General features: G+C 45.4%; 1 protein-coding gene across 1 annotated transcript in view; it reads right to left on the bottom strand.

Moving 5' to 3' along the window:
- The window catches only part of PAPPA2 (pappalysin 2), a 116,203-nt gene that overhangs the window by 64,620 nt on the left and 33,672 nt on the right, over positions 1–17,911 (bottom strand). Inside the window, exons 3-9 of the mRNA XM_083743735.1 lie at positions 16,448–16,593; positions 11,674–11,967; positions 8,407–8,599; positions 4,467–4,588; positions 3,600–4,092; positions 2,373–2,501; positions 883–974 (exon numbers count right to left, since the gene is read on the bottom strand). Of these exons, the coding sequence (XP_083599861.1) occupies positions 883–974; positions 2,373–2,501; positions 3,600–4,092; positions 4,467–4,588; positions 8,407–8,599; positions 11,674–11,967; positions 16,448–16,593 (1,469 nt within the window). The remainder of the gene's footprint in view (positions 1–882; positions 975–2,372; positions 2,502–3,599; positions 4,093–4,466; positions 4,589–8,406; positions 8,600–11,673; positions 11,968–16,447; positions 16,594–17,911) is intronic.

Consider the following 17,911-nt stretch of genomic DNA (forward strand, 5'->3'; position numbering starts at 1 on the left):
TGCTCCAATGGTTCCAATATTTTGAAAATTGCTTCTTTTTAAAAAGAAGAAGAAAGAAAGAAATGGCACACACAATTCTTCCAACATTTCCTGATATATAAAGGTGAGGTAAAGGACCCCTGGATGGTTAAGTCCAGTCAAAGGTGACTATGGGGTGCTGGCCACATGACCCAGAACGTTGTCTGTGGACAAACGCTGGCTCCCTTGGCCTGATAAATAAATTGCAATGCCTGCTTTAAAGAAAAGGTTTGCAACACCTTAATCAACTGGCTTCTGAGTTAGAATCTTTGTCAGAACCTGAAGTACCTGCAATGACTTAGATTCTGACAGGGAGGTGGGGACCACCCACAGACAACAGCACCACCTGCAGAAGTACGAGCTCTGGGCCCTGAAACTGAACCCCCCAAAAAACAAAAACTGGGGGCTACTGGAATTCAAGACTCCCAACAACTGAGGTAAAACCCCCAGAGACTGTAGCCCCTAATTCAGGCCACACTGAGAAAGCAATATCATTGTCTCCAATAGACTAGCATACCAAAACAGTATTTTTATGTGATGAACCACCCTGAGATCTATGGATGAAGGGTGATATACAAATGAATGAATGAAATAAAAACTGCCCACCAGCCCACAATGTGCTCAGCAAGAAATGATAGCGAGATAATGAAGTGCAAAGATCCAAGCCAGAGTCCTGTCCCTGTAGAGGTCTACATTTTTCACAAAGGGGAAGAGCCTGAGAAGATATGAAAGTACTAAAAACAAGGCAGGTACGTAAACCAGTCAACCAAAACACCAATACTAAAGAAATTGAACAAAATGAACAGTCATTTTTTTTAAAAAAAACAACAACAAACAACAACAGACTAGCGTTTCTAAACTCACCGACACAGTGGAATCCCTTTTCTTTTTTGCAGGTTCGAGAGCAACCATCTCCTTCTATTAGATCTCCATCATCACATTCCTCTGCAAGACTTCTAAGAAAATAATAATACTTTGCACTTGTAAAGCATTTTAACATGGGCCAAGAGCTTCATATACTTTAATGTTTTCTAATCCTTTACAACAGCTCCTCCATTATGAGTTCCCACATGTTGTGCAGTCACTGATGAAATCTTATCAACTTGCATTATATTTTTGCTGCCACAAAAAGGAATGTAAAAAAAATAAAATAACGGTGCAACTTTTTTACTTCTGCTTATTTGTTTTACAGTTAGGATCTTTTTATTTTAAAAAATCTGTTAAAACTCATTCTTTCTCTTATTTTTATCTAGGCATTAATTTTGTTAGGCCTTTCTGGTTGGTCTTTCTTTATTCCAAAATGGGTGTCTATTTTCCACTCCACAGCTCATCTTTCTTGTTAATATATAGGACCGTGTTCCTTCTCATCTGCTCTCTTAGAACTGGCTAGCATTCCCTTATCACATTCAATTTAAAATTCTACTGCATACTTTTATATGCTTGCACTTCATTATTCCTGTTTATCTCTCTCCTTTCCATTTGTGCTCCTTCCAGAGCTTTACATTCTCCTGACCCCTATCTATTTCTTGGTGTCTCGCTCCCTCCAAGGGAATATGAAACTAGGTCTTTTGGTGGGACGAAAACACTCACAATAGAAAAATGGGATATAAATGGTAGTGAATTGATTGATTGATTGATTGATTGATTGAAAGGGGTCAGTCCACAAACCTGAAAGCTGCAGGACAAGTACATAAACGAACAAAAATATTATTAATTTGAAATATTAAAGGGGAAGGAAAGTGAGCTCATCCCCACAAGGGGACCCCTGAGATAAGACTATTTGTGAGGGGTTTGGGATTTTAGGTTTCACACACCCTCGCATTCCCCGCCCCAGGAAGGCCCTTCAGAGCAGCCCCACAAAGAAGTTATTCTCCACTGATGCAGACAATTTCATAGAATCCACTTCCACAAAAACGATCTAGGTTCGATCTATTCTAATTTCTCTGGCTATGCAAACTCTTCCACAGGCTATCTAGGCATATAAGAACGAGGATGAAAGTAATAAGTGACGGGTGGCAGCAGTATCCCTAAAAGCAACTGATGGCATCTTCGTTTGGAGATGCATTCAGGTGTGCATCTGAACGCTCATCCACCTCCTGTCTGCAATACCCAAGACAAAACCATGAGTTGCTGTGGGTGTCTAGGAAAATGGAATATGAAAGCAGAAAGCTTTGTGGAATTAAGAGAAGAGGTTCAGCATATCACTTGACAATACAGATCTACCCCCCTATACTCACATGAATGAATGGAAAGCAGGAACACTTTGATATATGAGACTGCAATTGCTGGCTCAGTTAAAATGGGGTGGGTAAAAGAAAGAAAGCTCAGCATTTTCAGATCTCAGGGCTCCTCACCTGCTTACTTTCCCATCCCCGCAATAGGGAGAGCCATGGATGTGGAACAGAGGAGGGGAGGCTTCACCTACGGCAGCTCCAGCCACAGCCTGCACTTGGTAGCGATACAGCTGGCCTGCCATCACTTCCCTGCAGAAGCAAACAGAAGTCAAAACTTAAGACAGAATACTTTCCTGCCTCTTCCTAAGCTGAATTTCCCATGTATGCTAAGGACAGGCAGCTAATGTCCGAAAGGCTCAAACAGCTGATCCCCAAACGCAGCACCAGATTCCCTCTTATTATCCGACAGGGGCTCTTTAATTTACAGCAGTGGTTCCCAAAGGGTGTAGCACACCAAACCGGTGTGGCAGGAGAGGGCGGAAAGAGTGGGGGTAAAGTTCAAGGACAATTAAAGAAACATTTAAACATTTCAGTGTAGTGTAGTATAGTATCTTCTTCTCTTTTTTTGTAAAATACTGATAAATATATTTTCAAAATCAAGCACTGCTATGAGTTGTTGTTTTTAGTTTGCTAATGTATTTCTTTACAATGTAAAATTTGGTGTGGCGCCAGCAAATTGTTACTCTCAAAGTGTGGCCCAGAGAAGAAAGCTTGAGAACTACTTCTTAACAGGGTGAACACTAAGGTAAAGGGACCCCTGACCATTAGGTCCAGTCTTGACCGACTCTGGGGTTGCGGCGCTCATCTCGCTTTATTGGCCGAGGGAGCTGGAATACAGCTTCTGGGTTATGTGGCCAGCATGACTAAGCCACTTCTGGCGAACCAAAGCAGTGCACGGAAATGCCGTTTACCTTCCCGCCGGAGCGGTACCTATTTATCTACTTGCACTTTGACGTGCTTTTGAACTGCTAGGTGGCAGGAGCAGGGACCAAGCAACGGGAGCTCACCCCATCACGGGGATTTGAACCGCCAACCTTCTGATCGGCAAGTCCTAGGCTCTGTGGTTTAACCCACAGCGCCACCCACGTCCCTCGAACACTAGCATACAGCTATTTTTGAAACACCACTTGCTTGTCAATCATCCCATTGCTTTTGTATTCACTGGTTAAGACACCAAAACCAGAAGTGGCTTCAGCTTAGCAACTGGGCAGAATACTTCCCGCATGTTTCCCCTCATAGCTGAGAAAGCTAGTCTAATTTAAGCTTTTAAAAGGGAAAGGGGCCTGGTATGTCCCTGAAGAACCAGCAGCCAAGAGAGCGTTCCTGAACACTAACACCTTCACTCACATGTCAGTAAACTTTCGTCCCAGCTGCGTCACCATCGCTGGGGATCCATCCAGAAACGGGGGGTCCCGGAGAACCCTGTACCTGACAGGTTTGCAGTTGGAACAAAGCGGGCTCTGTGGCATGGATATCAGAAGAGCAGCATCTATCTCCATCTGCTCATCAAACGTGTAGATCTTTACGCCAGACACCTTCTTGTTCAGGTTGAGTTTAACCGTGAGGGGGATGTCACAAAAAGTGTCCATGGGCCCCAGGTGCACAGAGTCCCCGTGTTCTGTCAGGATCTCAATGTCCGACAGAGCCTTGGGCGAGTCCGTAGAGAAGTAGGTTGTCCATACCATTAGAGACTCCGGGTAAACAGGATGCAGAAAATGCAGCTCCAAGATGCAACCGAGCGGCTGGGGGCAAGGGGTGGTCATGCTCACGTTGAACAGATTGAACTCAGGGCTCCAAGCCTGCAAGCTGGGCTCACAGGGCTGGTCCACATCTGGAGGCCCTTAAAGAGAAACAGAACAGGGGAGAATTGGGTGAACTGAGCAGCTCACAACCTTAGGGGTAGGACTGCATACAAGGACCAGGGCTGGACCAAAATGAGGAGGCAAAAACCAAATATCGGTGACAGCATTAGAGGGTGTGTGCATCTGTCCACAACTACAGAAGCAGATACAAACATTAATAGGCTTCTGCCTATATGAAGAGGCAAGATTTATGTTTGTGTGTATTTAGGGCTGCAAAACTATCCTAAATGAATGTCTGAAACACGGAGGATAGACCTTTTTTGTAAAGAAAATGAAAATGAAACCGACAAGGTTATCTCTAGCTCCCATCTGACAATCCTTCTGTTACAGGAAGAAGGGCTGGGAACTTTACCTACTGCTTCTTCTGGAGTCCAGTAGCCAGAAGAATCACAGATCCGAGGCGAGGAGGCCTCATGTACGTATTGGCTGAATGTCCCATCTTCAGCACAATCTCCACAGAGGTTCCCTGTCTCTCTAAAAAACAGAGAGAGAGAGAAGGGGAAGGAGGGGTGGGAGGAGGAGAGAAAAACATACTCTGTTCAATCTCTTCTAAGTCAGACTTTGAGCAACAAGCTACACAGTTTCAATGGCAAAACTTTTCAGGATGTAAAGCAGAGGTCTTCTGCTGTAAGTACAACAAAATGGCAACTGCACAGACCTCCCCTCACCCACTTTATTGGAGTGTGTGATGCTTTTACTGGATCCAGGACCTTTAGGGTGCAAGGCGAGAGGGAGGTGAAAAGGCCCTCATCTTCTGCCCCAGAAGCACCTGCAGTTCCAGATCCTGAACAGGTTCACATCTTATTCTTCCAGTGAATGTTTGGCCCCAGCCTGGTGGAACGCTCTACCGCAGGAGACCAGGGCCCTGCAGGACTTGACATCCTTCTGCAGGGCCCGCAAGATGGAGCTGTTCCACCTAGCCTTTGGTCTGGGCCCAGTTTGACCTCCCCCCCCCCCCCATGGGACCCTGTAAGTTACCTCTTTGGTCCTTTTATCGGGTCATGTGGGCCCAACACGGATAGCTGGTCCTGATGAATACTTGAGGTTCCTGACCCCTATGGTTGCAATTCATGGGCAGTCATTTAATTTTATCCTGATCCTAATTTTTAAGCTGTATTTTAATCAATTGTTTGATTGTGTTTTAATTTATATGATATTTGATGTTAGCCACCCTGAGCCTGGTCTTGGCCAGGGAGGGTGGGGTATAAATAAAAATTTACTTACTACCTTGTACTGAAGAATGGATCTGGGGAGACACTACATACAAATTGGGGGGGGGGGGTGTTCCTATCTCTCTCAACCAACCAGACCAGAATGGTAAATATGGATAGAAAAATAAGGTCAGCCCAGGTCATAAAAAAGCTTTAAGACAAGAAATGTGCCCAGGAAGGGATAGGGATCAAGCACAGAGATGTGAGGAAACCAGATGTAGCGATGACCACCAACTTGGATGTCTTTGAAAGGGTTTTGGGCAAATTCATGGAGGATGGATAACAGCCACAATGGCTGTGTGCTCCCTCCAGTCTTGGAGGTGGTTTTGCCTCTGAAGAGGAGAGGGCTGCCCTGCTTTGTAAGCTTCCCAGAAGCACCTGGTTGGCCCCAGTGAAAGCAGGATGCTGGACTAGGTGGGTTAAGCCAGGAGGGCTCTTCTTATCCTCTGAGACAGACAGGCATCCCATGATCCTTGAGAGATGGGACATGCGGACGGTTTTGCTAGTATCATTCTAGATAAATGTCAGAGTGCGTTGAGGGAAAGGCAAAAAAGAGGAGGTTGCTACAGAAGTAAATAAGTGGATTTTTTTCACTTATTTACTGTTTACTTTTAAGTGCTTAAAATATGGTGTCTCTCCTTCTTCAAATGGGCCTTTCAGTTATCTTAAGTGAGGAATTTTCACCCAGCAAAAAATTTCAAATTCCTACCGATGGCACTAGTCACTTGCCTCTGGGCACCTAAGGACCTAAATGTTCCATGACTCTCAAGTCAGCTGTCGCAGGGGGGAAAGAGACCTTCAAAGAACAAAAATAAAGCTAGCAACTGCATGCATATACGTTTAATTTAATCCAGTTGCCCTGCAGGAGGAGAAGGACATGCGTTTTCCTGGCCATGAAGTTATAGCAGGGCTGTGGGCGGGTGGAAGGGAAGGCAAGAGTTCCAAAGTACGCAAGCACACATATCACTAAGGCTGCCTATATCTTATGTTGGTTACGGCAGAAGGATCAAGATCAGGTTTTCTGTTGTACTGATACGTTCCTTCTCTCCCCCCCCCCCCCAACTTGACTCAAACATAAAGCCTCAGAGAAGGTTTTGCCAACTGGCAAACAAGTGAGAAGAATTGCCAGCTCATCTTTATCACCTTCTTTGCATTCTGGAATTCCTACGCTGGAGGCCAAGTTCAGCTTTCCCTGAGGTACACATGCTCAAATAAACATTTTCCCATCAAAGCAAGTACGTGCGGGTAGTATGGGAAGGAACACCATACGCAGAGAGGGTGGGGCAAGGTCAAAAGGAAGATCTGCAAAATGTATCTGCTATGGCAGGCTATTCCAAGCAAGAGCATTTGCCTGCACAGGTATTTTCACATAGGAAAGCCACGTGTATTTCACAACATCTGAAAAACACACATGCAGAGCCACAGTCCTACCATGGCACATAGTGAGGAACCTGCCTCACCCTCTGACTACAGACTTTGGGCTTCATTAAGGATCAGAAAAATGATTATTTATTCCACCCACAAAGCATTAAAAACACACACAAAGTAAACAAAGTGAGACTGTTTATATACCCTCACACTGGCACAAAGAGATCAGATGTTTTGGCTTCCAATTCTAATTCACCACCATTTCACATTCTTCGCCACCTTCACTGCCACTGGGTAGACTCGATGGTGAGCCCTTGCCATTGTTCGGTTGCATTCAGATGGAGCTTTCCTCCACTTGCGTTCAAGCCGTCTCCCAGCTTGTTTCATCGTCCTAAGCTCTGGGAGCCAAAGGAGCCAAATGGGCTCCACAAAGTGAAAAAGGGCACATAGGAGTGATCGTGTCACTGCCCCGAGCCATTCGGTTGTTCCAGAGGGTCAGCCAGAGTTTCAACAGGAGCACCAGTCCTATCGGGTGGGAAATCCCCCAGAGCTGTCTGGAAGCCCATTGACTCCATCAGTCTCTGAGGGCAGACCATCCTAATAGGTCCCCTGCTTCTGCGGAGGGGAAAAGGTGCTGAAAGCCTAAATGTCACCAGGAAGTGATCTCACCATGATAAGGGACTGATGTCAATATCCCTCAGATTACCTTCTTCCTGCGCAGTTGAGAAAATAAGGTCCAGAGTGTGGCTTGCCACGTGTGTTGGGCCATTGACATGTTGGGACAGCCCCATGGTCATCATGGCAGCCGTGAAGTCCTGAGCCACCCCAGAGCCAGCATGGATGTTGAAGCCCCCCAGAACCAAGAGTCTGGGAGTCTTCAGCACTGCCTCCAGGACCAGCTCTGTCAGCTTAGGCAGGGAGACTGCTGGGCAGCAAGGCGGGTGGTAAACCAGCAGAATCCCTAATCTGTCCCGATTGCTCAACGCCAGGAACACACACTCTAGATTCCCACCCAACTGGACAGAGAGTCTGGAGAGAGAGAGAACAAATTTCAACAGAAACAAGGAAAGGGAAGAGGCACCTGTTTACACCAGCAAATATGTAAATAACATATCTGCAAAGGAATTTACATACCTAGTTATGTATAGTGTATGTAAAACACAAACAACAACAACAACAACATCGTAGAGAATTTAAAATATCCTTTCACATCAAGAGTCTGTGGTGCAATGGCAGTTGAATAGGGGAAGGAAAGGATAGTCAATTCTGACTGATTCCTTTGATATCCCAAGCTAACAGTTGTGTAAATTCTGGGAAGGAATTTAGACCAAAAGGGAGAGGTTTAATTTTTATTTACATTTCATTTATATTCTGCCTCGTGGCTACACTTTGCTGCTGGCATCCTATGTGGCATGAGGGTATCTCCCCACACTTCTTCAGACACAGGAGCAGGGCAAGCGAAGACAAAGGGATGCCAGCAGCTGGGGAAGGGAAATATTAAAGGCAGTGGTTGCAAAGCTGTGTGGTATTGGGGAGTGTTCACAGCTGCAACAAAGGAAGAACAGAAAAATATGACTCATGGAAACAAAGAATAACAGGTGGGGAGCAGGGGACTGGCAGTCCTTGAAACCTCTGCAAGACTAATTCACAGAGATGTTCTTTCCCGCTTGCTACGACTGCCTTCCTCCCCTTCCACAAAGATTCCTCTCTTACCTTTCATAAAGCACCCCACTAAGAGGGGGCGGCCAGTGTATGGTGAGGGTTTCCTGGCTCTGCCCAATGACCACCGCTGGCATGGGGATAGGGGTGGGCCTCCTGCCCTGACTCCACTGCTGGTACACCAAATCCAGATAGCAATGCATCCGAGCCACTTGGTTTGGGGTGAAACTGTCTGTGCAATTGTCATCTGTGGGAGAAGGAGAGGCAGCTGGTGAAGAAACGGAAAAGTAGTGCTAGATGGCGGGGAGGCGATCGTGGGGGAGCCTGGGCAAGAGATCCCTCGGTGCAAGGGGGCCAGGTAGGCTTTGTGTGCCTCCCACAGTGACCTGGTCTTCCACCCCTGCGCTCCTCCCAGAATACTCTGTGCATCAGAGAAGATTCTGGGGCAGCACAGGCCTTCACATCACAGGTGCTTAGGAAGACTGGAAGCAGCATGACCCTCTGGCTTAGCTCACACTGAGGCCCCATCTGCAGTTTCCATTTAAAGCAGTATCATACCACTTGAAAAGGGACGCGGGTGGCGCTGTGGTCCAAACCACTGAGCCTAGAGCTTGCTGATTGGAAGTCCAGATTCTCTTCATGCAAAGTAGATAGAAAGCTGCTCCTCACACTGTTTTAAAAAGTGAAAATTATGTAGGTTTGCCTATAAATGCTAGCTGAATGGAATTCCTCCCTCATCCCTAGCAAATGTAGAGTTTCCACATCTGAAAGTGACACAGACCAGAAATGGAATGAACCGTCCAACCCTCTCCTAACATAAACATATCTATGTCCACTCTGGAGAGGAAAGTACAAATTCTCCGAGCATGTTATGCCATCCATTTGCCGACAGATGGCAGCCCTTCAGCAACTGCTTAATTTCATCACAGGTGCTAAGTAAGCTCAAGACTTCTTCTTCAAGACTTGCTGCCCTCAACATCAAGGAACACTAAAGACGCAAGGCAGGCATTTCGAAGAAGGAAGCTCAAAAGCTCAGCGATGAATGCATGGCTCTTGAAAACAAATAGTTGTTATCAGCCAGGATGAGAGAAGAGTCAACCCAGCACCAAAGCTCAGAGCCAGGGGAGGCCACCAGAATTTGGGCAGCGGAGCTAAGAGGGCCAGGCTTGTTGGGCTGGGAGAATCTCAAATACATACTTTTGATGTTGCACTTACGAAAACATAATCCATAGTTCCTGGCACTAACTATACATGGGATCTGCTCTCTAGCTTCCATCAGGTCACTCCTACAGATTAATCTTCTCCATTAGGTTTAAGCCCATAATCCTCATACACTTCTCTGCTTATTCCTGCAGATCAAGCTGCCCAAAACAGCAGAGAAATAAGACAGGTCATCTTTTTTTTTCTTCCTTGGCAGGCCTACCAACTATAATGAAGCCAAATTATGTGTAATTGCATTCATGTCCATGCTACCCTTTTCTGTCCTCTCCCTCCTTTCCCTCCCTTGTCTTCCACATGACTGAATGAGAATTGCTAGCTCATTGCATCCATAGACCTGTCGTCTTCTTTCCTTTGGCTTTTTGCTTCCTTTAAAGGGCTTGCCAAAGAGGAATGCACATTTGCTGAGAAATATTACCCGCTCTGTGGAGCTTGCTTCTACATAGAATTGTGTCCTCAAAAGTGTAGATGCCTTGGGATGTAATACTTTACACACTTACCTGGGAGTAAGCCCCAGGGAATCCAAAGAGACTTTCTTCTTAGCAGACATGCATGGGCTGGTGCTGTTGGTTTTGTAGCAGGGTGTCTGCCATGGCCACTTGAGGCCAACCACAACAGAGAGGTCAGGTCAAAAGGACAGCAGATGCAGACACCTGCTTTTAGTGTCTCCAGACCAGAGGAAAGGTCACCAAATGGAAGCAAGGAATTCACAAGAAAACATGGGCTCTTCTCACGAAGACAGTAGCACCCTCTAGGTGCAGAAACACATCCCGGATTTGAGTGTTGACTATGTCTACAGCATATAGAGGGATTGTCTGTCTCTAATGCAGCAGAGATTGTCTTACACACAAATGTTCACACTGCATATTTTTGAGCGAGTAAACCTTGCCTTTAAATGAATTTCGCTCATTGCAAAACAGAAAATAGTTTCCGTATGGGTTCCCCTCAGAACAGGGCTGATCAAGATTTCCAACTCCTGAGAATGAGGCATAAAGACAAGACACTTTTGGAAGGGAAGAGCTCTTCTGAGAAAATGTTGCTACTACAAAAGTACTTTCATATAAAAGTACTGAAGTAACTGTATTCTCCTATGCAGTTCTTAGGGTAAGGGACATTTTAGGGGACCCTTCTTAAATGAATTTATCTACTTACACATTATTTACAATAGATTTGAGGTAGGTATAGGTAGTCTTCCCAACCACCGTTTATTGCCTTCCCCTCCCCTCAGTTGCCCCTACTAGCAAAGTGAACAAGGAAATGACTAACAGAGTGGTAGTCAGTCTTGACTCAAGATGCTGGAGCTAACATATAAATGGCCTACGACCCAGAACGTTAAGAACTGTCTTTTCCCATATGAACAGGCTCAGGCCTTAAGATCTGCCTCCGACTGTTCCCCATATTCTGTAACCAGTGGAGATCTGGCAAGTAGGCACAAAAGAGAGGTGGCCCTTGACTAGGGCTCATCTTCACTGGGTTAGTCTACCAGGCTCCCTCTGCTTTTAAATGTGCAGCCAAAACACATTGGTTCCGGCAGATTTTACTTATAGTTCCGACCTCTATTCATAATTGTGGCTGGTCACTGTGTTGTTATGTCATTACTCTGGAGTAGATGCAGGACAGCCAAATTTATTTTTTACTGTCAACTATGAGATCCGGTCATTGGGCCATGCTGAAAATACATTGAAATATTGGAACTGCAAAGCAAGTTGCACATGACTGGTGCTGGGCAAGCTGTATTTCTCTTAGCTGAGCCTTTCTGCCAGGCACAGTGAACAAGATCCCTCTCACTAGTAGTTCCTAGGTGATGAGAAGCTTTAAAAAACCTTTGAAAGGGTGTGGAGATTTAGAATTCATGAGATCTGGAAACAAAATGTATGTGATTCTTGTATGATTTGCCTTTTGATTACTGAGATTTTCAAAAACACAGCCCTCTTTTCTTCACCTACTGCTTATCTGTGAAATCATGAGACCTTCCAACTTGCTATTCTGAAAATGAATGCAGAGGCTCTCAGCATCTCACTGGATTCAAAGGCTGACATGCCATTCATCTGAAGCCCATCTCTGAACCTCATGAAGCAAAGGTTCTCCCCTCCCCTTCCTTACCTGTGTAGCTCATATAATTGTTGAAGGGAGTTCCAGAGAAGTGGGTCTGGCCACAGGTGTCATTGGTCGGATCTGGATCCCGACAGCGTTTGCTTTTGGGAGTAGGTGCAGTATCGGCACAGAGATCTCCAGTCTCCATGGATGGTGTCGTCTCCCTGCACAGGTCATCACAGGATTCCCTTTCATTTACTCCCTTAAAGACATGGTAGAGTCCCAGGATGTGTCCCACTTCATGGATCATGGTATTTGTATGACCCGGCATACCATAATAGGCCGGATTGAGGACCACACCGCCTGAAACAGCAAATGCATTCAATGTCACTCAGAGAGAGGAGTGGAATCCTGAGCTAAAGTGAATGCCAGCTTTTCCAATGAGAAGTTCCAAATAGTGTTCCTCATCATGAGAAGACTGGCTCTGCTGCTGCTGCTGCTGGGAATGGCCTCTGTAGAGCTAACCATCTTTAGCTCCAACCCTAGGTGAGCACCCTCTGACAGATCAACAGATGGGAGAGGAAGCCCTCTCAGCTACCTTAAACAGAGTATCCATGCAGCGGACTAGAGTCCTTCCTGCCAGCAGAACTACTTATGAGTAAGTATACCAATCTGTGTGCCAACTCATAAGCAAGAAGGGATTCAGGTCAAAGTCGTTCCCAGTCCGCTGTTTTGCTCCTGAGGATGAGCTTCAGCAACAAGATGCATTATTTCAAGAGTAGACATGTTTCAAGCAGCAGGCTGGAAAGAAAGGTGATTCTACTGCTGCCTTTCAAGGCGTACACACCCAAAACGTGTGAGTGACAGCAGAACTTATTTTGGGGAGGGGGGCAGAAGTCTGCTTCTCCTCCCAAAAGGAAGTGGCTGCAGCAAAGACACCCCGAAAATTAACTGCCACTAATGTGTGTGTTACAGATATTTCCTCAGGCATTCTTCCCTCTTTTATTCGTGATTATTCTGTCCTGTAAGAATAGTAAAGGTCCAGTCGTGACCAACTCTGGGGCTGTGGCGCTCATCTCGCTTTATTGGCCAAGGGAGCTGGCGTTTGTCCGCAGACAGCTTCCGGGTCATGTGGCCAGCATGACTAAGCCACTTCTGGCGAACCAGAGCAGCACACAGAAACGCCGTTTACCTTCTCGCTGGAGTGGTACCTATTTATCTACTTGCACTTTGTGCTTTCAAACTGCTAGGTTGGCAGAAGCAGGGACCGAGCAATGGGAGCTCACCCCATCGCAGGGGTTCGAACCGCTGACCTTCTGATTGGCAAGTCCTAGGCTTTGTGGTTTAACCCACAGCGCCACCTGCGTCCCTGTAAGAATACTTGTCAATTAAGCAGCCAAACATTCTCAAAGTGAACACCAATTATTTGACCGTTATCAAACACTGTCAAATATGGTGGGGGCTGATGCTGATGCCCCCTTCTTTTCATTATTCCATCTTTGTTTCTAATATCTTAGGCCATGGGTTACAGGCCAGGAACTGTTCCATCTTTTAAATATCATACATGCATATTGAAACACTGTTGCCTATAAATAATAATTCTTTTTTGTTATAAAAAGTGAACTTGGGTTGCTTTTTTCATAATGAGTAAGTCACACTATTTAGAATTCTGAAAAATCAATGTGTTAATATTTTGCCATAAAGATTTCTGGTGACGTGGGCTCTCCTCCCCAAAGTTTAGGTCAGAATAAATGCCTTAGCTATTAGGGTTCTCTTTGTTACAAAAGGCTAACACAGTTCTGCCCTTGGCAAATCAACCTTATCTGACAGTATTTGACCCTGCTTAAAGAAACACTTTTCGACAGATCAAGTGGCCAGGCCACCTTTCTCTGCCTGGACAAGATTGTCATTTTTGCATGGCAAGACGGCAGGCAGGAGAGCTCCATTCACTGAATGGGGAGCTCTTTAGCTAACGAGCAAAAATTAAACCAGGAAAAGAAAACTGAGGCTGATTTCCCAGCCAAACCCCAGTCTGAGACAGGAGGCTCCCTTGCTGAAAGCAAAGGAGAGGAATGTGAGTGAGTGAAGAAAGAAAACCTTGCTAATAGCTAAGTTAATGGGATGTTAGAGCCCAGCCATAATCCCGCTGTGTCAACCGCTAACAGCAAACAGCAAAGTGAGTCTGATTGCTGAGGGCACGAGGGGCCTCAAAACCTACTCTTCCCACCTTCAAGTAGAAACTTGAAACCCTTTCCACTGAAGAAAATATGAGCGGGAGAGAGCCAGCTACTGCTGAGAAGTGTCTTGGCAACCTTGTACTCAATCCCCACTTTCTTCAAGACTGCTAGCTTGTTTTCAAACTGGGTGAACACAAAAAAATCCATTTAATGGGGGAAAGGTTGCCCGTTCTCTGTGATCCCTCTCCTGTGTGAAAATTTCTGCATATTGCAAGGGCCAAATTGGCTGCCCAAGGTCTCTGGGAAAGTGGGGGTGGAATAGTTTTTTAAGCTTCTGCTGCCCTAGGAGATCATCTATAGCAGTCACACCTCCCTCTTCCAGATACCATGCTGGCCAGCTCATTTACTTTATTTGTGGACTTGTTATGAATCAGCTTTGATTTAAAAAACAAGAACTTCCAAGGGGTCAGCAAGTGACTGCCCAAAGGCCAGGGCCACCCATCAACCAGGGAAGTTAAGAGGTGTGGACTGAGTTCATGATGGCCTTTGCTTAGAGATCAAAACCTCAGCAAGCCAATAATCCTAGTTTGTCAAAGGCCAGTGCTTTGGCTTCTCTTCAGGAACAGAGAATTTACCACATAGGAGCTTAGGCCTTCATAAAAAAAACCCAGCAGGCTACAAGTACTTAAGCAAGCACTTCGCCACACAAGTCAACAGCCCTGGACTTTTGGATCTAACCAACTAAGCTGAAAGGTCAGTTCTGATGGCTGCAACAAGACTTGATGTTATGGCCATCAAGTATCTGGGTCACTAGAATGTGCTATAGGACGGCCAACCTCTGCATTTTCAGGAATCACACTTTTCTCCAGCCTGGGAGTCTAACAAAACTGATTTCTCTTCAGATGACAAAGCTCTGTAGTCAAGTGTGTGGTGTCTAGCAGTAAGTGGTAAATATGGGAGACTTCCTCCCTCCCTCCCTCTCTCATAACGATACAACCTGAAGACACCCGATGAAATGGTTGAGCAACAGATTCAGTTAAAAGAAATATATTGCTTAATAAATAATATACGGCATTCACTGCCTCAGGTTGTGTTGATGGCCATTGGATTGGATGACACAGATTATAGGAAGGAGCATTCAAATTAACGGCATAAAGCTCTATCAAAGCCCATGAGAGACAAAAAAAAATTGTCTCAGATTTTAATGTGTTATTTCTCAAAATTGTTAGTGTTAATGTGAAACACTGAGTGTTTTGTTATTATTCAGATGATATTTACTGATGTACAGAAGGGCTAGGGTTTCTTTTAGATCTTTTAACAGCTGCCAATGATGTTTTGGCTCAGCAATGGAAAACAGCCACACCTACTTAAGGAACGGCTAATTAAAAGTTCTGGAAATGACCAAAATGGATATGCTTGTGATCAACACCAGAAAAATGGCTTCTCCCGTCTGCCCGCAATTAAAGTGGGGGGGAAATGGGTTCCATTTCTCTTTACTCCACTGTGATACTAAAAAGAGTATTTTTGCAATATTTAATTTTTGAATTTAAAACAAGATGAAAGAAAAATCGGTGACTGTTTAGTCAAACCTGTTACTGTATTTGCTATAAATATTATGAGGGCATGCAGGAGCCAGAAAAATGGTTTTGAGGACTGTATTTAGCCCACAGACCATCAGCTGGACATTCCTGCCCTAAGTAGGAAGAAAAGGAGATAAAGGGTCTCCAGGGGGCTTTGAACCTTGGAAAGTTGTCACTGAGGTGAAGTGTGGTGTGCTGGAGAAAAAGATTGAGAATCAAGAATGGGAAGCTTGCTCAGGCAGCTAAAGGAAATGGTTTGGTGAACATTTTTGTGCAGCTGTCTGTGAGCAGGTATCTTGAAAAGATCTACAAGATTCCTGAGAAACCCAAGCCACGTGCATTGGAAAATGCTTCCTAAAAGGGAATGTGGAACTCTTGAAGTCTCTGAACTAGATCTCTGCTGCAAAAATTCCCACATCACAAATCTGCTTTTGAATCAAAGGCAAAGTACTATGAGTGGAACCAAAAGGTATTACGTTCATTTTTTAAAAAAATGCAAATCCTGTGCCAAGAATTATATACAACACGCACATTACCGGAGAAATAAATCCAATACATTTCCGTTGGATTTTCTTCTAGGTAAGCATGTTTACGATTGCAACCCTGCCAGTGGTAACACGCAAAGAAATGAGGGAAGGGGGGGGGGGGGGCTGGTGGCATGAAGCAAGTTAAGGCAGCAGGTTAAGGGTACCACAAAGAGCAGCAAAGGTTCACAGTCAGCTCCAGAGGATGACCAGGTGGAGAAGCAATTGGAACCCACCGAGAAAGCTGCAAAACATCTTCTAACAAAGATGGGCTGTCCCCAGGGGGAAGGTCAAGTAGGGGAAACTGTGCTTTGGGCGATCCCACATTTGGAACCACCAGCCATGGACACCAGCCCCACTGCCTGGCTCACCCTGTCGCCATCCACCCACCCGAAGTTCTCCACCTCATCCCTACCAAGAGCAAGGCAGCAAGGGAGAAGGTCCATTCCTAATAGGACAGGATAGCACAGATTCTGTCTGCAAGTCTGCATGGAACCTTCTTTGCAAAGGCCAGTGACAGAGGGCAATCCCCAATGCAGGTACACCCAAGAGCGAGGCTTACCAAGGTGGCTGAGGGCATCCTTGTCCCAGGGCCAGGTGGCAGCACCTGCCAGCTCCTCTCGCACAGAGCTAGCAAAGTAGACATTCAAGAAGTGAGTGCTGTTCAACTGAAGCATCTCCTTCAGCTCCTTCACACTCATATATGCCCTGCAGAGAGAAGGAGAGAGGTAACACAAAACAGTACAAATTAATTATTGTAGTAACAGCACTTCGCATTCATGCAGGCATTTCCCTGGGTGCCCATCTCAGTCGTAGACCATGTGGCCTGATGCCGAATCCCTAAAACCTCTTCTCCTTTGAAGTGGGTCTTGGGAAGCACATGAGTACAGCCCAGTATCTTCATCAGCGTCTATACTAGGGACAGCTTCACACCAGCATGATGACACACTTTCCGGCAGACTGTATATTTGGAAAGAGTGTCAGAGAGAAAATGTTTTAAGAAACCATTCAAGAAAACCTGTGCTCACCCTGGCAGACAGCTCTTTGCACACAGGCTTCCAATACTTCCTGGAATGACCATGTGAAGTTTTGCGGTGGTGACATGCTCATTTCAGGAAGCGCTGCTGTGCCGGACGCCTTCCACGGCTGCAAGTGGGCTTTAAAAGAAAAATGAGCTGCAGAAAAGACCCCCTCAGCCACCTTGCTCATTTAAATAAAGGTAAACACTACTCTTGCTGCAAACCAACAAATTTTGAACAAAGTTTTTCTGCTTCCTGTGAAAGCAGCAGAGAGAAAAAAATACCTCTTTTACAGGGAGCAAAGACTTTCACAAAAATAGGAGGTGAGGTCTGACCCAGCATTATTTCACACAACCCCTGAATCAACTTGGATTTCCCTATTCTAGATCACTGTACCCTGGATTAACTGACTCCACTGAGAAGAACTGGATTTTTAGCTGATGCCAAACTTCCATCTGTGTGGTGAGATCTGTGATGGCCACATTCTCACATGCAAACCACAGCTGGATGCCTCCAAGTGATAAGCACACACGCACACATAAATAATCCCTAAATAAGAGAACAAGGAATGAGAGTTCCTATTATGGCACAATTCTAAACAGACAAGCAAAATGTAATTTCCTCAGGGGAACTCAGAAACGCCGCTCAGTAGCCTCAAGTCTTAAAATAAATCTTGGTTCCCAACCTGTGTGCATCTAGGAAAAACCACTCCAAAAAAAACCACTCCAAAGGCTTGCAAGCCATCCAAATTCCATGGACTGAGGTCAGTCATGTTTGAAGGGATATTCCTGCCACTCTCCAGGGGAGACATTTTTCTCACTGCCGCCTGGAGGTCCCTTGACACTAGTAAAATGTTTCCCGCCTCCCCATTCGCTTTGACTTCATTATCAATCACCCCAGGGTTGTTGGCTTTTTCCATGAAGTTGGGCCAAGCAGATTTGATCTGATCCAAAAAGAAAAAAAAGCAGCTAGATGTGAGGAAGGAAGGGGAAAAACAGACCTTCAAT

This window comes from Podarcis gaigeae (genome assembly GCF_964106915.1).
Source record: "Podarcis gaigeae genome assembly, chromosome: 6".
Classification (NCBI taxonomy): domain Eukaryota; kingdom Metazoa; phylum Chordata; class Lepidosauria; order Squamata; family Lacertidae; genus Podarcis; species Podarcis gaigeae.